Below are 27,662 nucleotides of genomic sequence, written 5' to 3' on the forward strand. Positions count from 1 at the left end.
CACTCTTTATGGTGGCTTAAAGCTCATAATGTAAATTTTGTTTATGGCAATCATAACTGGTGGTCGAACCCATTACTATGTTTGGGTATTGACTGACCTCTCTGATGTAATTATGTACTGATTGTTGGGTTACTTTTGGGATGGCTTCTTAAGTACACCTTGTGCTGAAGAGGTTTCATTGCCAGTTGTTAATATATTTCATTTTTGATTCTTCAAAAAAAATAAAATAATAAGAATAATAGTAATGTGTGACGTGTTTGCATTTTGGCCTTGGTCTTAATTGGCACAACTACTAATGTCTAATGCTTTCATCACTCTTCTCTTCTCCATATTTGTGATCAATGATGTGTACGTGTGAGTGTGAGACTTACTTAAACATTCAAATATGAGAGCTCCATTTGAACAAACTCAATAATTTCCATGGAACTTATAAGTTTTAATATCCCTTTGAATTGAATTGTGTACCTGCCTCCATCTTTGACTTATTGAAGTTGGCATTAAAATCACCATTTCTAACAAATCAAAAGAAAAAATAATATAAAATCACCATTTCTGAATTCTAAAATAGCAAAAAAAAAAAAAAAATGATGAGCAGTTCATGTGTGATCATCTCCAAGAAAATATATTTCCAGTTCCTTTATGGTTTTCTTTTATACATTACCAAATATCAATACTCTTCAACTGCATCAACCTTACAAGGAAATGAAACTGATTTACATGCTTTACTTGACTTCAAGAGTAGAATAATTCAAGATCCATTTCAAGCCCTAAGTTTATGGAATGATTCAATCCACCACTGCAATTGGTTAGGAATCACTTGTAACATCTCCAATGGAAGAGTCATGCATTTGATCCTTGCAGATATGGCACTAGCTGGAACACTTCCACCATCAATAGGAAATCTTACATACCTCACAAAACTCAACTTGAGAAATAATAGTTTCCATGGAGAGTTTCCTCAACAAGTTGGAAGTCTACTATATCTTCAACATCTAAATATTAGTTATAATTCTTTTGGTGGTAGCATACCAAGTAATCTAAGTAAGTGCATAGAGCTAAGTATATTATCTTCTGGTCATAACAACTTTACAGGAACAATTCCAACATGGATAGGAAATTTTTCTTCTTTATCTCTACTTAATCTTGCTGTGAACAATTTGCATGGAACCATACCAAATGAGGTAGGAAAGTTATCAAGGCTAACACTTTTTGCACTAAATGGAAATCACTTGTATGGAACCATTCCTCTTTCAGTTTTTAATATTTCTTCCTTATACTTTTTAACCTTTTCTCAAAATAATCTGCATGGTAACTTGCCTTCTGATGTTGGTTTTACTCTTCCTAATCTTGACACATTTGCCGGTGGAGTCAATGATTTCACCGGAACAATACCTGAATCATTATCAAATGCTTCAAGATTGGAAATTTTAGACTTTGCTGAAAATAATCTCATTGGAACACTTCCTAAGAACATAGGGCGATTGACCCTTTTGAAAAGACTCAATTTTGATACCAATAGACTTGGAAATGGTAAAGACGGTGACCTGAATTTTCTTACTTCCTTGGTTAATTGTACTTCTCTTGAAGTTTTAGGTCTTGCCGAAAATCGATTCGGAGGAGAATTGCCTAGCTCAATTGGTAATCTTTCAACCAATTTGAATGAACTTGATTTAGGTGAAAATGCTTTATGTGGAAGTATCCCTATTGGGATAAGTAACCTTGTTAACTTGACCAGTTTGGGAATGGAAAAGAACAACCTAAGTGGTTTTGTTCCGGATACAATAGGTATGCTTCAAAAACTGGTTGATTTAGAGTTGTATAGCAACAAATTCTCTGGTGTGATTCCTTCCTCCATTGGAAACTTGACGAGATTAACAAAGCTACTCATAGACGATAACAATTTTGAGGGAAGTATACCAGCAAGTCTTGGAAATTGCCAAAGGTTGTTGATGCTAAATTTGAGTCATAACATTCTCAATGGTTCCATACCAAGACAAGTATTTGCATTGTCTTCTCTTTCAATATACTTAGACTTATCTCATAATTCTCTCACAGGGTCCTTGCCCTTTGAAATAGGTAAGCTAGTTAATCTTGCAAATTTGGATCTATCAAAGAACAAATTGTCCGGCATGATTCCGTCCTCAATTGGAAGCTGCGCTAGTTTGGAATGGCTGCATATGCAGGGTAACTTTTTTGAAGGAAACATTCCTTCAACTATACAAAATTTGAGAGGTATACAAGTTATTGATTTTTCATGGAATAACTTATCTGGGAAGATTCCCGAATTTCTTGGTGAGATTAAAGGGCTAATGCATCTCAATCTTTCTTACAATGATTTGGATGGAGAATTACCGATGAATGGAATCTTCAAAAATGCAACTTCCTTTTCAATCAATTGAAACATCAAGCTTTGTGGTGGTGTTTCAGAATTAAATTTACCTGCATGCACTATCAAAAAAGCAAAATTTCATAACCTGAAGGTCATTATCCCTATAGCTAGTGCACTTGTATTTGTAGTCTTTCTCTCTTGTTTTATAATAATCATCATGATAAAAAGATCAAGAAAGAAAACTTCAAGAGAAACTACTGTTAGTAAACATGGCATCCATGGAAGGTAGAGAGAAAAACTTAACTAACTTTGTATTGATGAATATGAAAATGTTACAATGAGTGAAAGTTCAAATAAAAGAGTACATCAAGGCCTATTTATAGGCATCCACTAACTAGTAACTAATCCTTATTACTAGCTCTAACTAACTATCTTTATTCTTAATAGCCTCCCTCAAACTCAAGGTAAGAGAACTCTTAGCTTGAGTTTGGATTACAAAGTTAACACCAAACAGAGGAAATTAAAAAGCAGAAGTATTTGACAACCAAAAAGATAGTAGTTGATGTGCATAAGATGACTGATACAAAGCTGCACACCATAAGAGAAGACTTCCAATCAAACCACTTGTTTCCTCCAACAGAAACATCTTGCAAAATCTGCACTCCAACTACTAACCAAAACAGCTCTCCAGCAGATGTATAACCTCAATAATACTTCAAATGTATAGAAGCAAAACAAACTTCCAGCAAGTATGAATAACCAATCCAGAACCAGGAGGTACCAAAGGTGTAGGCAAGGAAAACATAGCACTCAAACTACAAAAACCAACATCACTAGCAGAACCAACAAAGTAGATATGTAAGCAATGCTTCACCAAACCAAACCAAATCCAACCAATATTTGATCTCAAGCAGTAACTAACCAAAGCCATAAGGCAAAACGCTTAACCATTGAGCAGAAGCCATAACTCTAGGCTTAACCACTTAACAGAAGCTACCATCAACAAAGCCAACAAAGGGCAACATGCTTAACCACCATAGGGCAGAAGCTATGATCATCAAGCCATAAGGCAAAAGCTTAACCACCAAGCAGAAACTATACTCAAAGTTTAACCACTTGACAGAAGCACAACAACAAGCTTAACCACCTATCAAAGGCAGAAGCAATCATCAAGAAAAAAAAATATCAACGCTTAACCATCAATGGAAGAAGTGTCACGCTTAACAACCATTAACAGAAGCTACAAGAAGAAGAAAACGACGTTTAACCATCCTTGGACAGAAGCACAACGCTTAACCATTCATGATGGAAGCATATCAACATGTCTTAACCATCATAAACAGAAGCACAAACAAGAATTAAAGCCAGCATAGACGAATAACAAGACTGAGAATGCAACCCTGCATCCCATCAAAACAGAATAGAATAGGCACTCTCATAGTACCATAAGCAAAGGCTGAGGCCAAAAGTAGCTATAACGATCCAGGACCAAATAGAAAGAGGTAATGAATCACAAACCAAAAATTGTCTTCAATAACCAAATCAGAAGCCAGAATCATAAACCTCACCAAATACCACACCAAGGGCAGGAAAGTGCCATGTAGAGCTCATAAAGGAAAGGGAGCCGAGTGGTAAAGACAATCTGCCAAAAACTAGCACAATTGTGCATCCACAAAACTACTGATGAAGAAAGCCAGAAGCAAGCATTAGGTAACCAAAGCAGCTTCTGAACCAAACAGCTTCTGAACCAAACAGCTTCTGAACCAAACAGATTTTGAACCAAACAGCTTCTGAACCAAACAGCTTCTGAACCAAACAGATTCTGAACCAAACGAACAGCTTCTGAACCAAACAACTTCTGAACCAAACAGATTCTGAACCAAACAGCTTCTGAACCAAACAGATTCTGAACCAAACAGCTTCTGAACAGCTTGTGCAAGAAATAACAGAAGCATGAAGCAAAGCTAGATTCAAAGAAATCCTTCAAACAACATACATACACGTGCGAAAGCATATTCAAATCGAATCAAGGACGATCGGATCAAAAATCAAGACCGAATTGCAAACTGAAGCAAAACCACAAACTGTAATGGAATGCGATGTAAACAGAGTCGCGATTGCAAGAACATGAGAATCAAATTGCGAAATCGCGATATTCAGAAACAGGAAATTGCAATCGATGGAGAATTCGAACAAGACATACGAATCGCACGTGAAAGCGAAGTTGAAATTGATCAAGAAATTTCGAAACCCTAGGATTTGGGGGTAAAAGGCGAAAACGAACACAGATCAATTATGAAATTGAATGAGAACAAGATTCCGATCAAGAATTGAGAATGAAAATCGAAAGCGCAATCGCAATCGCAAGAACAGAGATTAATGTAACAAGAAAAACAAATTATTCAGAGATTGAAGAACTCGATCGATCAAGAAATCGAGCAAGAAACTCAAATCAAAGAGGAAATTGAAGAAAACAGAAATCAACCGAAAGACGATTGGATCGAAGTAAATGAAATTGAAATTGAAAAAAAAACATAATGAAATGGAAAGGAAATTCAGCGATAGAGGAAACAAGAATCACGAACGAGAAGACATGAAAAACAAGATTGAACTAGAGAAAGTTGATGAAATTGAGATTCAAAGAAAAGGAACGATCCAGGATAATGAAGAGAGAGAAAGAAAAAGGAAAATTGGAATAAGAAAGAGATTAAAAATGAGAAAATTGAATTTTCTCGAGAAAATGCAGCGGAAAATCCTTCAAGGTGGATACCAATCTTGCTCTGATACCATGTTAGTAAACATGGCATCCATGGAAGGTAGAGAGAAAAACTTAACTAACTTTGTATTGATGAATATGAAAATGTTACAATGAGTGAAAGTTCAAATAAAAGAGTACATCAAGGCCTATTTATAGGCATCCACTAACTAGTAACTAATCCTTATTACTAGCTCTAACTAACTATCTTTATTCTTAATAACTACTACTATAAAGGATTTGGAGCTGAACATTTCTTACTCGGAAATTGTGAAGTGTACCCGTGGATTCTCCGACGATAACTTGATTGGCTCAGGAAGTTTTGGTTCTGTGTACAAAGGAACTCTTTCAAGTGATGGACCAACTATTGCAATTAAAGTGTTCAATCTTGAACAACACGGAGCTTCAAAAAGCTTCATTGATGAATGCAATGCTCTGAAAGTTATAAGGCACCGCAACCTTCTGAAGATCATAACTGCTATCTCAAGTATCGATCATCAAGGTAAGGACTTCAAAGCACTTGTGTATGAGTTCATGGAAGTCTAGAAGATTGGTTGCATCCTATAAATCAGACGAAGACACCAACATTTGTACAAAGACTTAACATAGCAATTGATGTTGCTTGTGCACTTGAATATCTTCACCACTTTTGTGAAACTCCAATTGTTCATTGTGACATAAAGCCAAGCAATGTACTACTTGACAATGATATGGTAGCACATGTTGGTGACTTTGGTTTAGCTACATTTCTGTTTGAAGAATCATGTGATTCTCCCAAACATTCAACTATGTCAGCTAGCCTAAAGGGCTCTATTGGGTACATCCCTCCAGGTATGTCTTTCCCTTAATTATCTAAACTAATCCAGCCTTAATTATAAAAAAAAATGCCTAAATTTGTTGGACTCAAATATAGGTAAATGTCAACTAATCTATCTATTTAGTGTTTTTATTTCGAAAATACCCTTGAATTAATTCTTCAATGTTACGCGGTAATTAGGTGTAGGTTAATGAATGCGTTTTCATTTTTACATAAAATCAACAAAATTATGTGCATTTAACTACCATTTATAATAAGTGTGAAAATAGGTATTTTTGCTTATACTTAAGTCAAGACAAGAGGGAGTAATTTTGTTAAGGAAATTGCTTGATATCGCAAGAACATACATCCCGATTGTCTCACGAAGCAATTTCATTGGCTATCCACCCTTGTATTCCGCCAAAGTGCATAGTGAAAATTTTATTTCTTGTATCTAACAACTGACACATGAACCTCGCCGTGTTCGGGATTGCTTTTTATCGAGACATATAACACTGCTCTTTTGTTAAATGTTCTACTTTGAATTCAATTGATAGTTTAATATCTCAATGTTTCAAATCGCAGCCTACATCTTGATCTTGTGTAACCACAGTCAAATGCAGTTGATACAACCTCAATTGCGGCTGCGCTAGTGTCACATGCATTTAAAACCTTGATGTTGCATTCCAAAACAAGGTTGTGGACCCTTTTAAATACACTTACAATATTTGTGTTACAAATTATGCAGAGTATGGAATGGGTGGACACCCTTCTGCACTTGGAGATGTTTACAGTTATGGGATACTATTGCTAGAGATTTTCACAGGAAAAAGACCAACAAATGAGATGTTTGAAGGTGGCATGGGAATTCAACAGTTTACAGCCATGGCTTTACCAAATCATGTCATAAATATAATTGATCCTTCATTGCTCTATTATCAAGAATTTGATGGAAAAGATGATGATTACAGTGAAGAGATAACATTAAGGAGAGAGAAGGAACCTGGAGACTTCTCTACTATGGAGAATTGTTTGGTTTCTGTGTTGCAAATTGGAGTGTCATGCTCTTCAACTTCACCAAATGAGCGAATACCTATGACTGTGGTTGTCAACAAACTGCATGCAATCAAGAACTCATTTAAGACTTAACTTGTCATATTAGCATAGATGAAAAATAAAACGAAGAAAGATGCTTTTGTAATGAAATGGGTTAATTATGTTTCTAGTCCCTATAAAATAGCGACCTTGTGAGTTTAGTCCTTACTTAATTTTAATAGCATTTTTAGTCCCTATAAAAATGCTATTAAAATTAAGCAAGGACTAAATTTACAAGGTCACTATTTTATAGGGACTAGAAACATAATTAACCCTAATGAAATTAGCAGAGAGGATGGAGAATCATTATTGTATACTTCATGAAATTGTACTTTTTAATTTCCTATATTTATTTCGAAACTGTGTTTAGAAACAATAACAATTTTTTATTGTTTGGTGTGTATTTATTCTACAAGATAATCATGTTTGAGGTACTGTTAAACACAAAACACAGACACCTCTTTCAGAAGAAAAAAGAAAATTGAATTTGAATTCGTCAATTATTAGAGTAACCTCTTCTTCTAGACCCGACCTTAATTGATAGACACAAAATACATACACATGCATTTAGTTCGTATTTTACATTCAGAAATTTAGTTACATTCAGAAATTTAGTTCCTAACGAAAAAGGAGTCAAACTTCTTTTACATTTGAAAACTTTAACTTCAGAATGACAAAAGATTAAAAAATAATATGAACTTCCAAAACTTTTTTTTAGGCACTAAAATCGGTTTTAGAATGTGTAAATATTCAAAATACTATCATTAAAATTTAGGCTTAATAGCAATTTTCGTCCCCTAAGAAAAAAAACTACAAAACCTACAACTGTAGTAGTTTTGGCTCCCCAAGGCAAAAAAAAAAAATTAAAAAAAATAACACGTGACACCTCACTTAGGGTGCCACGTCAGTGTAGACCGAGTCAAAATTGACCTTAGGGGCCAAAACTGCCACATGTGCAAAACTTAGAGAGCGGTTTTGTAGTTTTTTTCCTTAAGGGACCAAAATCGCAACTTTGGAAAAGTTAGGGAGCTAAAACTGCTATTAAGCCTAAAATTTAAGATTGGTGAAAAAAAATCACTGCAAAACTAGATGTAGACAAAGTGGGGTGCAAAAAGAGAAGACGGCAAATTGCAAATAATTAATTAAGATTGGCGACTCGTGTAACAATAGTTTTTGTTAATAAAAAATTTAAATTATTCTTAAAATCTTTGTGTCTCTCTATTTTAAATTTCACTAAGGAAATAATCCCAACTCAAAGTCAGCTCAAACTTATATACTGTTACAAACTCGAAATATTAACAAATGTACATTTCTTTTTGACTGCATTTTCACTTGCACTCTTTTACCAAAGTTTATCCCATTAAAAATTTCTATATTGGTAATAGAGAATAATTCTGATGCTCTAAAACTTTTTACACTAGATATGATGAAAGTCAAACTTTTCAATGATCAAACAGTTATGATTAACTGAAAGTGCAACAAATTTAAACTATCAGTGGATGTAAATTAGATCCTTAATAATAAACAACTGACCCAGAGGAAAACCAACTAAAAATATGTTTGTTTGGCTTTGCGGTGGAAGACCTATGACTCCAGAAGCTACAACGTGGAGCTTCACCCTAAAATGCACAACAAATTCAACCACCTTAGCGGATCACTATTGTATCAACTACAAAGAAGAGAAAATATAACTACAACGAAGAAGAAAAATAACTAAATCGAACTAATACAACACTGAAAATTTGGCGAGACAGACAATGGTCAGGCAAAAAAAGATGTCCGCTGAAATAATAGAAATTATCAGGGGCACATCTAAAACCACTATGCTAGAGGTTTTACATGAGCAAAGGACATATATAAAAACATTTTGCCTCCACTGGAAATTTTTCTTAGGTTTTGAGTATATTCCTAATGAACAACTAACCCAGAGGAAATAGACTAATAACATGTTTGTTTGGTTTCGCAGTGGGTGACTTATGAATGCAGAAGCTACAATATGGAGTTTTGTCCTAAAAGCACGAAAAATTCAGCCACCACATCGGATCAGTAGTGGATAAACAACAAAGAAGAAAAGTAATTACAAAGAAAAAGAAAATAACTGTATCGAACTATTACAACATTGATGATTTGGCTAGACAGACAACATTCACAATGGTTGGGCAAAATTGAAAAAAATGCCCTTCTCCATGATAACTGAAATTCAAAGGGGATATCCCCTTAGCATATCTAAAACCACTATGCTAGAGGTTTTACATGAGCAAAGGGCATAGATAGAAACATTTTGCCTCCAAACTGCCGTCTCATGAATGGTACATTCTTCAGTTGCTGCAGTGATGGTAATTCTTGTTCATTTAGCAACAGATTCATTCCTTCAATCGTTTGCTAGAAACAGAATGATGCGTTCTGAAATTAAAACTAAGAAAACTAAGCACATACACCTGTTGTAAGGAATACTCACACTCACCCCAACAACTAAAGTTAGTGGTTTCAAAAATCTTGAGATTTAACAAAAGGGGAAAACTGAAGAACAATTTTCTTCTTGGATGGAGGCAGGGACCCAAACTATTGTAGTTGCATTCTGCCTAACAGATAATAAATCATTGTAGGATAAAATATAGATCAAAATTCAGGAAATATAAAATTTGAAGTCATGTAACTATTGGCAAGAAGAAAGTAACCAGGTATGTATAGAGGAAAAACGTGAGACCAAAAATTACGGACAAAAAATCAATCCTAGATAGATCAAACCTAAGCTAAAAGCAAATCTACCTTTTCCATACAAGAAAAAAAACCTCTCTGTTTTTCCCTAAACAAAACAAGGTAAATAAATGTTAGCTTAAGTTACCTTGGGAAGCTGGCACGTTTTTCTATTTGCTGATTGATGGAATTGGGATTCAATGGCCGGGTCTCAGCATCTGAAGCCTGAAAATCAGTGAATTGTCATAAGATCAATCAACCTTTTCCCCAAAGGTAGAATATACAGCAAACTGCAATGAATATTTCAAAAAACAACTGATTTAAGTGAATATTGCAGTACCAATTATTTGATTGTGTAAAAATTCCATGACTAGACCCCTCCCTCAAACCACTGTTATGAGAATAATTAAACCCACAGCATAAACTCAGTAAAAATCATTGATTCCTTCTTGTATTCCAAAAAAATTGGAAAGCAACAATGATTTAAAAGCATGCAACAGCTTTATAGCTGAATGACTACAAAGGAGTACTTGGATAATGGGTTAATACCAGGACTGACACCAAGCCATTACCTTACAAGTAGGAATTAAGAAGCCTGTCAAAGACAGTAGCAGAAGAAATGAAGCCAGTTCACTCCACATTCAGTGATTAGTCTTCACAAAGATGCTACACAATTCCATACACGATCTGGAATATCAAGTCCACATTACCCCTTATCCAAGCATCACCTATTTCCTTAATCAAAACAGGTCATAAATCAACTACTAAAAGCATAAAAAAATCCCCACCTCAGAAGCACTTTCTCTTTGTGATCCATCTTCTGTCTGCAGTTCAACGGATTCCGGATTGACCACGTCCCACAAGAAACCATTTTCATGTTCAAGAGAAAGCTTGTCAAATTCTGTATTAACAGCTTTACATTGAGGCTCCATATGTACTACATACTTCTCTGTAATTTCATACACCAAAAATGCATTTAGTAGTTTAGTATAGGTTCAGTAAAGAACAGGCTAAAAGAAAATAATGTAGAACAACAAAATTAGATTAAAACAAATTAATTTCATCAAGCAACCAACATGCACATAATCACTAGTCATCAGAACCATGTATAGGATCGTTCCTCAAGCCCAAAGAAGGAAATACAATAACAATATTTACAGCTTGAAAATGTATGCTAATGATTTCTACCTCTACACACACAAGAACATGGGGTTTTCTCACGGAGAAAAATCAAGTACACAAATAAATCAAAAACTGAAAAACATTTAACAATAACTATTCTTCAATTTGAGCTCACTATTAAGTGTTCATCATGTTTTTTAATAAGCTTAAAATGCTTAAATAGGTATAATTTCACAGATCGCCAACACAGAAATTAGAGAGCTGTTCTACATGCATACATAGTGCTGCAAGGGCATATTCAGACGCTTGTCACAAGCACCATGGAAACGCTATCTCAATTCTCACCAGAAAGGAAAAAGAAAATTCTCCATATATGTACAAATTATAAACATGGAATAATGTCCCACCACCAAATGCAGCAACAGTTAAGAATAAATACATAACTTTTTGACAAAATTTATAAATCCATTCATACGTTCCATTAATTTTCTCTTCAAAACTACAAAAGAATATCACAAACACAATTTTGGGATAGCTTGAACAAACTTCTCATACCTGCTAAGTTGCGAAGGGCATTCTCGGCAGCTTGTTGTTGAGCATCCTTCCTTGTCCTGCCCATACCAAAGCCGATTTTCTCACCAGTGAATAGTACCTAAACCAAGGTATCAGACAATTTACGGCATAGGTTATAAAAAGTAAAATAAAACAGAAGACTAGATCTAAAGCGAAGTTTATTACAGATTCAAGTAAAATGTGATAACTTTTCTAACAAAGGTTAAACACAGCAACAAGCAAACAAGAGGAGCAATGGCAACCAAAAGTGGAAACACACACTATCGGGCCACAATAACATATTTACCGGAAATTGAGTACAAAACCAATAGCATTTAAGATGATGATAGAAAAACTGGGAAATGACATTGAACAATAGTCAAGCAGTTCATGATAAATTGCTTAAAGTGCAAAACTAAGAAAGCATCTAAAGTAAATTATGTGAGATAAAGCCAAATAAAAAACAGACCTAATCTGGCCACTATCATGGAAGTCAAAATATATCAGATCTTGATAATCGTTAATCTACAAAATACCCCATATAATTTCTCACAGTTTAAAAACCACAAATCAGTGATTTCATCTTATAGAACATAACACATACTACACATAAGCCAAGAAAGTCAATAAAAACATGTAAAAAGTAGGATATCATCGCTAAAAAGAAACAGAACTTTCACTTACCTCCACTGAAAACTGCAAGTCTTTGCTGGTGCTTACAATTGGCTTAAATTCAACCTATTAAAAGGAATGCATAGAAATGCACTTCAGCGAAAATAGAGGAAAGAAATGCTCACTTGAGTGCAGAAACTATGCATACCTTAGAGGAACACCGCTTCCCAATTTCTTGCAGCACTCCAATAGATAGAGATTGTACATAGTTCAATTTTCCAACTTCATTTTGAAAATCTTTGCTATTAGATGTATGATTCGGAGATATCACATCCTCTGCAAAGAGTTTGGTCCATAACAAAACATCAATGATTATATACAGCAGATGAGAAAGAAAAAAATGCCAATGAAAATTTTAATAAACAAGATTGTACAAATTTCTGTCATTCTCCAGCTCTTCAAAGCAGATAGAAAAATGATTGGAAGGTTCAGTAAGACAACTTTAAAATTACATGAAATTAGGAATGGGAGCGGGGGAATATCTCGTATAAATGCACAAAATTCAGGCCTCCTCAGTTATTTATGTTCTGTCCTATTCTAATCCAGTTAGCAAATGGTGCCTTTAAGGTCTCAACCTCACTGAAAAGAGGGTCATACCGGTCAGGTGACTACATAAAATAGTCAAAACAAAGCAATTAAAAAACTAAAGGATGTATTCCTGCTTCAGTTACATTTACAATTTAGAATCATTTACATTTACAGATAGGCGAAATAAGAATAGTGGAAAGATCAAAAGGTGAAATAGAGTAGAAGGTTAAAAAATATTAAACTTAATGAATATTACAGTCATAGGTTTAATTTAAACTATCAAAATTGGACAGGTGCAAGAAACAATAAATGCTGCTTCAGATATAGCACTTGATATTTTAAAAGATACATCCAAGCTTCAATAATTCCCCAAGGCAAAACCCATTAAACAATCATGTAAAATCTATCTAAAAGCTAAAGTAAACCACCCATGACCGCTACTCTATTAACATTCACCTAGTTTGTCATTGTTAATAACAATATTAAATAAGATTCAAAGCCTTCATATATATGTAAAGAAATTAAGTAATAAGCTATACCTGATAGCCGAGACTTAGATGGAATATTTCGCCTCTGAAAATCAGATACAGAAGTTGCCTGCATATAACAACATTTTCAAGACTCCAAACAACACTTTCATTGTAAAAAATGGGAAGCAACATAACATTCATCTACAAACCTCTTCAGCCTTAAGTTTTGATGCTTGTGAGAGCGGAACAGTGGAGGCTGAAACTTCCATTCTATGAGAAAAGGGTTTTGGTTGAGCCTGATGTTTTTCAGACTTTAGCACATTAGATTCTTTAGCAGATGCAAAAGGCCAATTATTTGTCTGAGTTTTGTTGCTTATATCATCGTCTACCAACCAGCCTCCGTATGATGGAATGGGTGGCCTTGATATCAGAGGGGGTTCAGCTGAACTTTGACCTCTTAAATCTGGACCAAGCCTCGTAGTTAATAGTCCTTTTTTCATGTCATTATCAAAATCAATAAAACTGCCGTCATGTTTGAGTGGAGGTCCCAGCAGACCAGGTTCTGAGACAAGGTTGGGAAAGATAATATTAAAAGATAACATAAATTTTCAAAACCGCAATATAGAAACCCAAACAGCATAGAAAAGTGTCCACTACTCTGAGAAGAAATCAGGGGCCTTGAAGATCCAGGACCAGCAACATTTGGAGTTATGCCAGCAGTTGGCTGAGAGGTTTCATGTCTGAACTCAACACTATTTACCATGGGCCGACTGACTAAATCAGCAGAAAGCTTATCATCCTGAAAAGAATAACAAAAATACCAGGATTATTGTACTATCTACAAATGTTCCATGCACATATCTTTACAGGCCTGAATACTCATCACATACACACAGCATAAGAAACACACTGTCGAGATTTGCTAGATAGTTAGAGAAAATGTTGCTATAACAGAGATTGCAAGTAACACTTAAAGAAACAAGGAAACTTAGTTAGAGTATGTTTGAGTGAAAGTTAGCAAACTTAAGCTTGATTACACCACATTTTGCGAAAAGTGGTTTAGCTATGGCGCGATTTATGTCTGTGTACATTTTTAGAAACATGTTTTTGACAGAAATATATTTGTTTGGATATACCAATCAAGAGTACTTTTGAACGTGTAATTACCGAAAAGGTTGTCAGTTCTGTCGTATAGTACAGTAGTTACATAGTAAAACGGTAAGTGAAATATATCCAATGGAAAAAGCAACAGCCTTGTTACTTCCATGTCAACCAGCGTGTTGTAGCATGACTCAAAACTAGTGATTCCTGGAAGCACCAAATCGGCGGCCGAAGTAGCAAAATCGGGATCGGTGCCCGATTTTGCTCAGTTTTTGAGCCTTTCCTTTCCATTCGACTTTTTTCAGTGGCCGAATGGAGGAAAACGGTACCCGAATTCGTCAACAACATAAAAATAAAACGTATTTTTATGGGCTTGATTTGTTCTAAATTTATGAGGGATGCTTTTACTATAAATATAAACCTTGTATCAGATGTAAACCTTGAGAGAGAGGGGGCTGAAAACAAGGGTTTAGAAACAAACAACAAACTAAGGTTTAGAGAGATTTCTCTAAGCGGGAGACACTAGGGTTGGGATTGTTTTGATTCACCTTGAACAAAACACGGTCAGGATTGAGTCTCTTGGTCACGAGAAGAGATTGGGACTTTGGGTAGAATTAGGTTTGAAGACTAATTCTTGTAACCCTTTTTTTGATATCTCTTTGTAAATTTACTCATCATTATAGTGGAACGGAAGGCTGCTCTCTCCCCCAGACTAGGTCAGTATTGGACCGAACTGGTTAAACAAATTTCGTGTGTTATCTCTTTCTTTCTCTCCCTGTTTTCTACTTTTGCTTGTGCTTATAATTGTTACCCACTTTGTTTTGGTTGCTTGATTACTTTGCTCCACACATCAAGTATTTTATTGGTGTGATTTTTCAACGAATTCACAACACAGCGTGAAAAGTTAAATTAAATTTAGCATGGAAACATAATTTTGCTCGTGAATATCCATTGTCTTTGTTGAAACAAACATGCACTTACAGGTTGGTTTAACCTCCGTTCAACCTCTGCTCCGGCCATTCCTTCACTGATGGGGGCATTACCATTACCATTTGGTACCTCCTGTTATCCATTAGATTAGCCAATATTAAACCAGCAGATAAACAAGAATCTACAAATGTCATAATGATAGCACATAATCACAGAAGACTAATAATCATCAATGAAATCACATATATTCCAATCCAATACCTCAGACATCAAATAGCTGCTCACATCCGGAGGGTGAGGTAAACTTCCAACCTCGTCTTCAAAGAAGATTTCAGCAATTCTTTGTAAAAAGTTCTCATCAAACTCCCTGAGCACAGAGACAATAAATTAAAGGTATAGAGAAAAGCATATTTGAGCCAATAAAATACTTGATGGTATGACTTACTTGAAAAAACAACCTCTGACATTGCATGCAACATTTCTTGCTACACATAGGACTGGGACAGCATTGGCTGTCTAATGGGGAAAAAACAAAAAGAACTTAATACTCAATCAAGCATAGTAAGAGAGAAAATATTTCTTTGCAAATAATATATGTAAGGAAGTACCTCTGCTTGAGGAGCATAGTAAGGAGTAAAGGCGGGAACGACATGAACCCTGGGCTGGTCCTTGTCCTCCCAAACCTTTGAACGGTCATCAATCACCATTGCCATTTTTGGATGGCACATACCATCATGAAAAACATTTAGTAAAGATTTTCGGGAGCCTGCAAATTATTCCATAAGGACACAAACAACAACAACAACAACAAAAATATATTAACCACTCTAAGAATAACAACACTGCATAACTTGCACTTGTTACTAAAACCAACAAGATCCCATAGAAAAATTTAAATTTAAAATGTTGATAAGGTTTCAATACAAGGTCAACTCCAATAATCTAAAAAGTATCAAAGGAGGTACAGACACTAAGTAAATAATATCAGCCGTACCTGATTTAACACAAATAACCCGATCAAAAACTTGCTTTGAACCTATAAGATGTGCCCCTGGGTCAAGAAGCCTCCACATTTCCAAAGCATAATCCCTTTCAGCCATAGTACAAACATACACTTCAAACCGCTTGCGTCCTTTTGCAGTTAAATAGCATCTTAAATCCTCCCAAGCAGGTCGTAACCTCACTAGTACACTCGTGTCACGGATCTATGTAAAGAAACAATAATTGAGATTCAGTCCTAGGCATATCAAAATGATACCGAACACAGCTACACCAATTAAATTTAAACACAACTACATTGCATATAAACAAATTCATAGAAAAATTGCCAGTTTTACATTTTATCCTATTAATTAACTCTCAAGAGGGGGGAAGAAAAATGCTAGGCTACTGGAAAACAAAACAAAATGATGTTGATTTCAAAAATGGCTGCCCAAGTAAATTGTTAGAATATACATTCATTCAGACTTAATGCCTAAGATCTCCCACCCACGACATGACACTAACATATAATGACAAACTAGCAACTGTCATTCCAAAAAACAAAAAAAAAAAAACTTAATGCCTTAGCCCCCTTATCATTCAGCAAGGGCATTTAATTTGAACATATATGAAGCTGCTACAAACCAAAAAGTTGCACAAACCAAAATTACAATAGTAAATCAACAAAAATTAAAACATAATAACCCAAAAAAATCTTAAATGACCAATCATCCTAAATACAAGATTCCAAAAGGAGGACTATACCACATGAATAGAACACAAAAACACATATCATTCTTAAAGTTCACTTTTGCATTGGTAACAGTGCATTCCTATTGAGATAAAAATAACAGAATAAATAACTTGTCTCTGATGCAAAAAAATTAAAAGTAAACCCCAATATCTGAGTAAAGCAGGAATGAATAAGTAAAAAAACAAAATAGCTGACAACCTATGCACCTCAAAAAATTAAGCAAGACACACAAAGGTCAAAAACTGTTATTGTCAATTGCTGATCGCGGAAAATAGTGGTTTGTTCAAATTCCGCTACGCAGCGGTGCTATAGAACCATTGTAGCCACTATTTGAAAATATTATGTACTAAATAGCGTATTGTAGAACAATAACTATTTTAGATATAGCCAACTATAAATAACCAACATGAAAGAAAGGGGTTCTTTGCAAAAGATTAATTATAGACAAATCCACTCACGAACCTAGTTCTACTTTCACACCTTGTCATTAAGCACTACCTATGTAATACCGACACTCACTTCAGATTGAAGACGTATCTAGCATCCAAAACCGACTACTACAACACATGTGATTACATTAAATTACTTCTTTTTTCTCAATTTAATATCAGTGTACACAGTTTCAGTGTCAGTGTTTATAGAGCAGTGTTGTTTTGTTAATTACGAATCGCGGAAAATAGTGGTTTGTTCAAATTCTGCTATGCAATATTGATATGGCACCGCTATAGAGGCTATTTGACAACATTTTGTACTAAATAGAGTATCGTGGAACAATAGTTGTTTGTGCAAATTCTGCTACGATTATAGCAGCTATTCAACAACATTGTTAAAGAGCACTATCAATTCCTAAGTCCTAACCAACTATCAGACGAATCAACGCAAAGCTTTGCCAATTTATTGGATCCCGATCCTAAATCATTAACAACCACTCTCCAATTACCACCACTCACACTCCATCCATAAATCAAAAGTAATAAACCATAAATCACATTAAACACAATTGCACACAAAATCACACATTAAATTACTTCCTTTTTCTCAAATTAGTATCAATGCAGACGGTATCAGTGTTGGTGTTTATATAGCAGTGTTGTTAATTGCGGATCACAGAAGATAGTGGTTTGTTCAAATCCAGCTATGCAACAGTTATATGGTGCCACTATAGCGGCTATTTAACAATATTTTGTACTAAATATCGTATCGCAGAACAATGGTGGTTTGTGCAAATTCCGCTACGCTATAGAAGCTATTTAACAACATTGTTATAGAGCACTATCAATTCCTATGTACTAACCAACTATTAGACGAACCGATGCAAAGCCTGGCCAATCTATTGATCCAAATCTTAAATCAATAACAAACACTTACCACAACTCAAACTCCATCCATAAACCATAAACCACAAATCACATTAAACAAAATCACACACATATAGAAAGATATAATTTCCATCTAAGAAACTAGAATACAAACCTCAGGATTGATTCGAGTAAGAACAATATTCCTATCTTGCAACCTAACAACAGGCCTCATAACTTTTTGTTCAGACAAAGACGGCACTTCCTCCATTTGAACCTGATACTGCCTCCCATTCCCATCAACAACAGAATCACTCTCAGCAAACTGCTTCAACAACAATCTATCCTCCAAATACCGCTTCAACTCACCAGACATCCCCTGCACCCTCGACGGATCAGTCTCCCTCGAAAGCCAACTCCGCAACGCATCAATCCTATCCTCAAACGACTTCATCGTGTTGGCAACAATCAAAGTCTCATCTAAATCAAACACAATTGATAAACACCTCAAATTCAACATCCCCAAACACGCATCATAAAGTCTTGCCGGAACTGCATAACACCAAAAACACGGAAATTTCTTCCGTTTGCTCGGCATCGCCACTAAATGAAGCTCTTCGTCTCCAATCACCGCCACCGCCGTCTAAAACGCACAGTTTCAAATTAATTTTTCAAAATTAGATCAACTCAAATAATAATAATTGAAGCACCGACACAGACACCTAGACACCTGATACAACACTGACACCAACACATGGTGATAATTTGGGTAAATGAATTAACTAATTGAATATAATCACATGTGTCAGTGTTGGACACGCGTCAGATGTGTCGATGCTACATAGATAATAAAAATAATGATAATAATAATCAATAATTAAAGTTGAAATCATAATTTTCAGCTTATGATTAACTTCACCTTCATTTCATGGAACATAGAAGCGTGAAGATTAATCAAAAGCGGTTGTTCAACGGAAAGCGATGAATCGAGTTTACATCGAACATTGAAAGCTGAAACCGATTGAAGAATCGAAAGAGGAGGACAACGTTCACTACGGAAACTTCTATGGTGGATGCGAATCTCGTTGTTTGGGAATCGAAAATTCTGAAAAGCGATTACTGGAAAATAATCGAGTTCGCCTAAACGCGCGTCGCTTTCAAACACTTCAACTTTTAACCCTAACCGATTCATGTCGTACACGGTGGTTTAGGATGAAAAAAAAGCGCGGTGGTGATAATTTGTTTTGAAACTGGTTACGCCATTTTTGTAGTGTCCTTTTTGGTTTTGAAGTTTCTGATTATGGTTTATGGAGACACTGACACAGTTACTCTCTTTCTATTTCTCTCTCTCTTTTTCTTGCAGTTTCTCTCACTTTCTCGGGAATTTCTCTTTCGTGAGTCTGCGATTATTTGAAAATGATACAGTGGTTTGGTATTTATAGGATGAAGTGTGGTTTGGTTGAACAGGTAACGTGGATGATGTGTGAGATTACTTTTGTACCCTAAAAGTGTTTTTGGGAGATGTTAGGGTTGCATGAAGGTGAGAAATAAGAGGTGATACTTTATTTGTATGGTTTAGATTATGGTGGACAGCGGGCGGTTTCGGGTGGGGTTCGGGCTCAAAATGCAAATCTGTCCAAAACCAACGGGTTCAATATCACAAACCATTCTCGTCCATATGCATTTTCGGTTTCGGCAGGTGGCAGTTCAGCGGTTTCGGGGATGGTTCAGGCGGACTATGTCGGTTGTGGATTAAACAAAATTTTATGCAAAAACTTCAAGAAAAAAAAAATTACAGTGCAAAAAAATAAAGGTGGAGGAAGAAGCTTTTTGGAGAAATGTATCCAAGAACAATAAAGATCTGAGCAAAGAAGATGAGATTGGATATAGAAGCAAGAAACAATATGATTTATTAGTTAGAGAGAAGCTATCGTGTCTTTGTCTTTGGAGACCTGAAAGAGAATCGACAAATTCAAAGCTAAGAAGTGTTTATGGGAAGGCATGGGCAAGAGAGAAGAAACGGCGTTGCAAGATGAAGATTAAATATTAGGGTTTGAGAAAATTTTAGCATTAATAATAGGGTGTTTTGTGTTGGGCTGGGTTGGGGAAAGGCTGAATTTATTTGGGCCTAAGGGAACGGGTCGGTTTCGGTTTGCAACGGTGCTTTCCACACCCCCCTCCCGCGCTATTGTCCATGATAAACCAGTAGAACCTGTTTCTTTCACCAACCCAAAAGGCCCAAACCGGTTCAGACCGCCCGTTTGTCATTTTTCTCCCACGGGTCAGCCGGTTTTGGACAGGTCGGCCCAATCTGTCCGCCCTTAGTCTAGATTAACCGACAATGTTGAAGTTGATAAACACATCTTTAGGTGGTGTTTATTACATTGTTGACAGACAAAATAGAAATGTGAAACTTTGGACACGTTACTGTGGAAGAGCTGTGATATATCTCGTGAACAAATTCATCAGGAAGTTTCATGAATTAAGGTGAAGAGTTAGATCTTAGCTTTTGCAAAATACGTGGGTAGATGATATTGAAATAGATGAGGCGGTTACATTTATGCTTTTTGTCATGAATAATGTTTTTGGGATAAATAGCATTTTCCATCGTAGAATCTACCATTTGTCTTTTATTTCTCTATGGTTTTGATCATTGAGTTAGGATAAATATATTTGTCAAGGGGTTTTTCATCATTCAAGCTATAATATAATTCAATTTTTTCTTTCTCATAGTTTCTCTTTACATGTGGTAATTATATTTGAGGCATGGAGAATAGGTATATCTCTTAGTTAAGATTTGAATTATAACTCGTCATGTTATATGAGACTAATATCTTATATTGGACTCAACTCATATTTGTAAACTTAATTTATCTTTTAATACATAAATAACGTTTAAGGTTGAAATTCTATAAATATCGTGAGGGAGTTTATTTTCTAAACTACAATGAGATTTACTTTTAGATGATTTGATATTCGTATAGAGAAATACGCATGCTAGTGAAATATAATTCACCGACTCGGTATTATCTTCTTAATCAATTTTGAATATTTTGTCTTTTTTTAGACAGATATCATTGAACTAGTGAGAGAGTAATATCTCACGGAAATCAAGCATCAACAAAAATGCACCTAAAATGGGCATGCCCAAATTCCTCAAGAATATTTGAAGGGGATCTTGTCTGCATGCTTAGGTGAGAGCCACTACCACGTCATTATGGATGTGTGCGTACAAATACATGTGAATAAATTAGATTCTTTATAGTGAAACGTGTTAGAACGATGATGACTAAGGTGTTATTACGTGTTTCACTCAGTGGGTGGATCATTTTTACCAACTATAACTTAGAGGTGAAAAAACACAAGAATGAGGAGTTGAATTGTGTTTCTTTTAATCTCTTTCTAAGTTGTTAAACAAAGCAGAGTAAACAAAGATAAACAGAGAAGATAGAAAGACAAACAACTATCCTGGTTCACCCCACAAACCGAGGCTAGTCCAGTCTCCTTACACTTCTAAGAGATTTTTCAGTATAATCACACAAGATTACAATTACTTCGACACATAAGTCTAAGATTTCCTTCCCTTAACTTGAGGACGTCTACAATCAAATTTTTCAAATTAATTTGATTGGTCTTTACACTTTTATACTCAAAGAGTGGTAAACTAACTTAAAGCTCAATAGACTTCTGACACTTAAGAAATTCTAATATTGAAATTTTGTAAAATAAAATTCTAAGTGTTTTTTCACTATAAAATTTATCAATGCTTTGGATTCAATCAGACTTTCTGCAGCTGGATTAGTGTTATCCGATCATCCACCATGTCTATTTTTATCAATGGTTCTCAACATGGATATTTCAAGTGTGCTAGAGGGGTTAGGCAAGGAGATCCTTTATCTCCTTTACTGTTTTGTTTAGCAGAGGAAGTCCCTAGTAGGGGTATTTTGAAACTTGTAGATGATGAGAAAGTAGAATTGATAAAAGCTTCAAGGCATACTCAAATCCCCTTCCATTGCTTCTATGCAGATGATTTGATGGTTTATTGTAAAGGTAAATTGTCTAGTCTTAAAGCATTAAAGGATCTTTTTACAAGGTATGCCTCTTGCTATGGTCAAGTCATTAATCTTGGGAAATCTTCTATTTTCTCTAGTGGAGTTTCAAACAATAGGCTAAACACTATGGTTAACCTGCTTGGATTCAATATTGGGTCTCTGCCTTTCACTTACTTGGGTGCTCCAATCTTTAAGGGTAAACCTAATACCATTAACTTTCAACCTATTGCTGACAAAATTAAACTTAAACTTGCATCCTGGAAAGCCTATCTTCTATCTATTGCAGGCAGAGTCCAATTGGTTAAGTCAGTGGTACAAGGAATGCTGGTTCACACAATCTCCATTTACTCATGGACAACAAGTTTACTGAGAGAGATTGAAAAATGGATTAGAAATTTTATATGGAGTGGGGATATACAAAAAAGAAGATAGTAATTGTTGCTTGGAAAAAGGTTTGTGCTGATCTTGATGAAAGGGGGCTTGGAACAAAATCTCTGATTTTTTTTTAGTGAAGCTACCAATCTCAAGCTTTGCTGGGACTTATTGCATTCTAAGGAGCAATGGGCTGTCATCATCAGAAGTAGAACTCTGAGGGGTGCAAATTGTATTCATCATCATATCTATTCTTCCATATGGAGTAGAATTAAGCAGGAATTCAATACAATCAAAGAAAACACTAGTTGGCTAGTTGGAAATGGGGATAACATCCTGTTTTTGCTAGATTCCTGGTGCGGGGAGCCTCTTATACAAGCCCTTAATCTCTCTGAATCAAATCCAAAATCTTAACATAACAATTTCATGGAGTTTATCATACCCACTAATTCACTTGAATTAGGAGCACGAATTTCATCATTCAAAAATCACGAAAGTCACAATTAACACAAAATCACTTAAACCCATAATTGAAAATAGAAGATTATGACTTAATTGATGAAAGGAAACCATCCCCCTTACCTCTTGTCTTCAAGAATCCTAACTTTGGCTTCACTTTAACCCCAAGCTCTTCAAACCCCAAGCTCTCTCTCTAGCCCCCTCTTCTATCCTCTTTATCCACTTTCTCTCTACCTCTTGTGAAGTGAATGAAATGAGTAGAAAACCTAATTTTCCTCTTAGTGTTATGTTTATATATTCACCACATAATTGGGCTAGGTTTCTAATTGTCTTAACGGGCTTAACATTCTTACCAACTAATTCACCAAAGTTATTACTCACTTAAACCGTCAAAATAACGAATAATTACCGTATCTAAATATTTACCTCAACTCCCTAGTAACTTAGTAAAAATAACTATTCTAACCAAAACACAAAAAATAACCTTATAATAAAAGACTATTTTACCCTTTCTCACCAAATGGCCAAAATACCCTTGAGTTTGAAAATGACTAAAATACCCTTCTAGGCCAAAAATCCACTAATCCCGAATAAAACACGTAGAGACAAATAATCACACGTAAGCACATATAAACACATATAATAAATTATTAAAATAATTTTAGTGAAAAAACAGGTTGTTACAATCAGAGCTTCCTTGATGATTAGCTTTATCATGTACACATTGAACCTAGTCATAGGTTAACCGTAGGTTATATCTAACTCATCACCAAAACCAAAATCCACAAGCCCTTGTACCAACCTTCCTTCTATGAACAATTCTGACAGAAGCTTTGCATAAGGGAGATATTTCATTTCTTCATTTCTTAATTTTACCACACATTACTTTAGGTAGATGAAGATCAAGTAAGGAAGGTTCATCTTTTGCTTCCATGTTAGAAAGAAAAAATGTGTTTGTGATCCCAGATGATATTATCAACACTTGAATCTTTAATCATTAGACAACGTAGGATTACTCTGAACCATACTTTATAGTTTGAATGCAGAATTATGGTCTTCCCTGTAATCACCTTCTTGTTGAATAACAAGCTGATGATATGCTTGCAGTAGTCACTCTCTTCAACCATTTTGAAGATTTCTATCCTAGCATTTGGGCAACTTGTTACCTTGGTTTGATTATTTCTTGGTTAAGCATGTGATTTGTTGGAGGAATGTTGGATAAGTGTTTTTATCTGATTTCTTCAACATTTGATAGTATGATACATGTGCCAAAACAAAAGGAATTGGAGGAAGATAGATATAGTTACAAATTTTGATCGTTTTAGATTTTTTTGTTTCTTGAACTTTCATAATGTTTGAGTATTCAGTGTGGATTATGAATGAATTAACTAAAGCTGCAGTTGCTATTTCATAACTAGTAGTGGCATTTGTCAATGCCAGAGCTACTATTACATGTTAACAAAGAAGCTACCAAAAAAAAAAAAAATAGTGTAGGAAACACCATATAACCAAATTGAAACATATTTACTCATAGAGCAATCACTTGAGGCTATCTTGGTTGAACTAAGAGCACAATCAAAATATATATATATATATATATATATATATATATATATATATATATATATATATATATATATATATAGGGTTATGATAGAAGACACCTTTTGTGAAGATGTCTTTTATCAAGTTACTCTATAAGCATTTGCGAAAAGACACCAACTTACTTTTATGAAGGTGTCTTTTAGCAAAGTTATAACTAAAAAGTGAAAATCACACCTTAAGGTGTGACTTGATAAAAGACACCACCAAAAGGTGGTTTGTAACAAAACCCATATATATATATATATATATATATATATATATATATATATATATATACTTATTGCTTGTAATTGTAAGATAATTGTGTTTCTTGTACTTGTAAAATTCTACACAATAAAATCATATTTTTTTTGTCGTAACAAATTTAAGTGTTTGAAATTACATTCAAAATAAGTTACTACAACTCATCCCTTTTTTTTTTTTTTTAAGAAACTCATCATTTTTAACATTAGGAAATAAGAGGTGTTTTACAAAAGTTGGACAATCAACCTTTACCGGATAATTTACGTGATCATTGGGGTCATGTTTTTCAACATAAATTATCACATCTCTCAGTTTAAAGGACGTTGAAGTAAATTTAATATTTCATTTTCTTCTCTTTACAAGTCGGTGAATGAGATATATCTGTTTTTTCTTTTTTGTATGACCTGGATTCCTTTGGTTGCAATTATCCCTCATATATGTAATCACATAAATTCAAATTTTCATTCATATCGTGAAACAAGCACCTGCGATGATTCTCTAGCGAATATGAGTTATGATTTCATTGGCCGAATGTTTATGAGTTGTATTAAGGATCAATTTGATAGTTAAGATGAATAATTTATTGATCAATTTAATTGTGAGTGACATAATTCACGAACTAACTTGATTTTTAATCAATAATTTAAGAATTGATTTGACAGTGTAAAAATGTGTAATGACTTTTATTTAAATAAAAGTTCAGAAACAAAATTCAAAATTTTCGATCAAATTTATCCCTCCACACATGAAAGCTGACTTGAAACTTCACATCAACGCTTAACATGACACACCAACACTGTTAACGACGAGACTTGACGGAATGACTAAATTAATTGAACATTGTAAAATTTAAAGACAAATTGACTATATCAATTAATCTACTGATAAAATTAACCGGTTCAAATAAAATGAACGACGAAAAAACCTATTCATTGGAGACTAATTAAAGACCTTGTGTAAATTAAAGACCACTTGCGTCTTTCTCTTTGGGTTCACTGATTATGTTATGACATGTATTGATGGACCATCACCTGTTGCTCATTGACTCCACACATGTGTACTCCCTCCGGTCACTATTATAAGCAAAATTCCACTTTTTAGATACATTGAATAATCAATGTATCCAGTCCATAATAAAGACTAGATACATTAATTATTCAATGTATCTAAAAAGTGGAATTTTGCTTATAATAATGACCGGAGGGAGTAGTTCATAAATATTTGAATTATGCTCTTCTTCCAACAAGTTTTGCTCCCACCCAATCAAATCAAAATATCCCTGCATTAGTTAACTAATGTGTAAATTTATGCGTAAGTTAACTCACGCTGCGTGAGATAAGTCACGCTGATAAAGGTCCGGCTGCTGTAGATGCAGGGAGTTCACCGCCTATTCCTGAAAAAGTAATTTTTTCTGTCTTTCTTTTCTTTCAATTATCAATTTTTTAATCGGCATGGTATTTGTGTGATCGGTGTTGCTTAATCCCTATTGCTTGATCGGCATGGTATTTTTTAATCGACGAGTAAAAATGATCGGTGTACTCCCTATTGTGATGTGTGTAATAATGATCGTTGTTGATTTATCCCAATTGCTTGAATTTGATAAAAATGAATTATTGATGCTTCTGATTGAAAATTGATGGCTGTTGGTTGGTTATGTTGAAAATCGGCCATATAAGTATAGTGTTGTGAGAGTGGGAAGAAAGGAATGATGTTGGTTGGTTAACTTTATAATATTCTTAGGAACTATAAAAATAGTGATTATAATAGATAACTACATATGAATTTATTCTCATCTCCATTGAAACTTTATTCCCACCATTCTCTTTGGGAAAATTTTTTCTATTCCCAGGAATAAAATTTAGTAAACTTATAACAAACATAGTCATATATATTTCTATCATTTTATTCACAGGAATCAACAAATATAACTTGAAACAAACACGCCTTTAGGTTGAAGCGTTAATAATGATGAAATATTTTATTATTTAATTATGAGTTCGTTTGTTGTAGTTTTTTAAGAAAAAAATTAATCATTTTAAAGAATGTTATGTCAATTTTTTTTTGACAAAGATAAAATAAAAGTGATTTTGACATAAAATAATTTAGAAATTATTTTTTAAAGATTTTATGAAAAAATCAGAATCACTTTTATTTAAAAAAATAATCTGATTTTTCATAAAATCTCTAAAAAATAATCTCTAAATTATTTTATGTCAAATTAACTTTTATTTTAATCCATAACAAACGTGGCGTATATTTAAAAAAATTGTAATAATAATTATATTAGCTATTTATCAATTGTGAAACTTGATAGGTATGTTTGTTACAAGAGAAATGCTAGCAACACTCTTTTTAAACACTCTCTCTAGCACTCACTCTTTTATTGGGTGAAATTAATGTGGAACCTACACTTTGAAAATGGAACCCACATAAAGTGGTGGGTCATACATTGATTTCACCCAATAAAAGAGTGAGTGATAGAGAGAGTGCTCAAAAGAGAGTGTTGGTAGCATTCCTCTTGTTACAAATTAGAAGAAAAGTGATTTTGACATAAAATGATCTTTGTAACAAAAAATCTCTTTTATAAAGTTGTATCCAAACAAACTATATTTTTAAAAGTAATTTTTATTACGATAAACAAACGTAAAATAAATTCTGATTTTTCGTAAAAACTCTAAAATATAATCTCTAAGGGCCCGTTTGTTACGGATTAAAATAAAAGTGATTTTGACATAAAATAATTTAGAGATTATTTTGTAGAGATTTTATGAAAAATCAGAATCTATTTTGCGTTTGTTTACCATAAAAAAATCACTTTTTTTAAAAAATAATTTAGTTTGTTTGGATACAA

General features: G+C 34.3%; 1 protein-coding gene and 1 pseudogene across 9 annotated transcripts; one reads left to right on the forward strand and one right to left on the reverse strand.

Annotated features, from left to right (window-relative positions):
• Positions 1–421: 421 nt before the first annotated feature.
• Positions 422–7,060, forward strand: LOC146907943 (uncharacterized; annotated as a pseudogene). Its single transcript, XR_015019789.1, has 4 exons — positions 422–2,592; positions 2,858–2,862; positions 5,322–5,915; positions 6,629–7,060. The product of XR_015019789.1 is annotated as an uncharacterized LOC146907943 (transcript).
• CPL2 (carboxyl-terminal domain (ctd) phosphatase-like 2) lies at positions 6,541–19,488 on the reverse strand. 8 transcript variants are annotated; one of them, XR_015019784.1, is made up of 18 exons: positions 19,000–19,488; positions 18,256–18,723; positions 16,042–16,252; positions 15,656–15,813; positions 15,493–15,563; positions 15,309–15,414; positions 15,099–15,179; positions 13,674–13,815; positions 13,226–13,578; positions 13,086–13,143; positions 12,167–12,294; positions 12,031–12,084; positions 11,350–11,446; positions 10,461–10,621; positions 10,245–10,359; positions 10,013–10,063; positions 9,821–9,897; positions 9,001–9,378 (listed from the first exon to the last, which is right to left on the reverse strand). XR_015019784.1 is itself a non-coding variant. In XM_085727659.1 (16 exons), the coding sequence occupies exons 1-16, from the start codon at positions 19,270–19,272 to the stop codon at positions 9,339–9,341; spliced, it is 2,478 nt and encodes an 825-aa protein (XP_085583785.1). In that variant the 5' UTR covers positions 19,273–19,488; the 3' UTR covers positions 9,001–9,338. The 8 variants fall into 8 exon arrangements, 1 of the variants encoding a protein (XP_085583785.1); XR_015019788.1 differs by lacking the exons at positions 9,001–9,378; positions 10,013–10,063 and adding an exon at positions 6,541–6,996 and having other exon boundaries at positions 9,821–9,962; XR_015019787.1 differs by lacking the exons at positions 9,001–9,378; positions 10,013–10,063 and adding an exon at positions 6,926–6,996.
• Between the last annotated feature and the right edge of the window lie 8,174 nt (positions 19,489–27,662).

The sequence above is a fragment of the Medicago sativa genome, chromosome 7, assembly GCF_051527215.1.
Source record: "Medicago sativa cultivar Bolivia chromosome 7, Bolivia_mono, whole genome shotgun sequence".
NCBI classification, from domain to species: domain Eukaryota; kingdom Viridiplantae; phylum Streptophyta; class Magnoliopsida; order Fabales; family Fabaceae; genus Medicago; species Medicago sativa.

Bases quoted from the DNA above. Each gene is read 5' to 3' on its own strand.
- CPL2 (XM_085727659.1), bottom strand. From the start codon at position 19,272: ATGAATCGGTTAGGGTTAAAAGTTGAAGTGTTTGAAAGCGACGCGCGT. The intron at 13,144-13,225 runs GTTTGTAGATGA...TGTTATATGCAG, and splicing joins CAAAACTTAAGGCTGAAGAG to GCAACTTCTGTATCTGATTT. The intron at 9,898-10,460 runs GTGGGGATTTTT...ACTGATTTTCAG, and splicing joins AAAGAGAAAGTGCTTCTGAG to GCTTCAGATGCTGAGACCCG.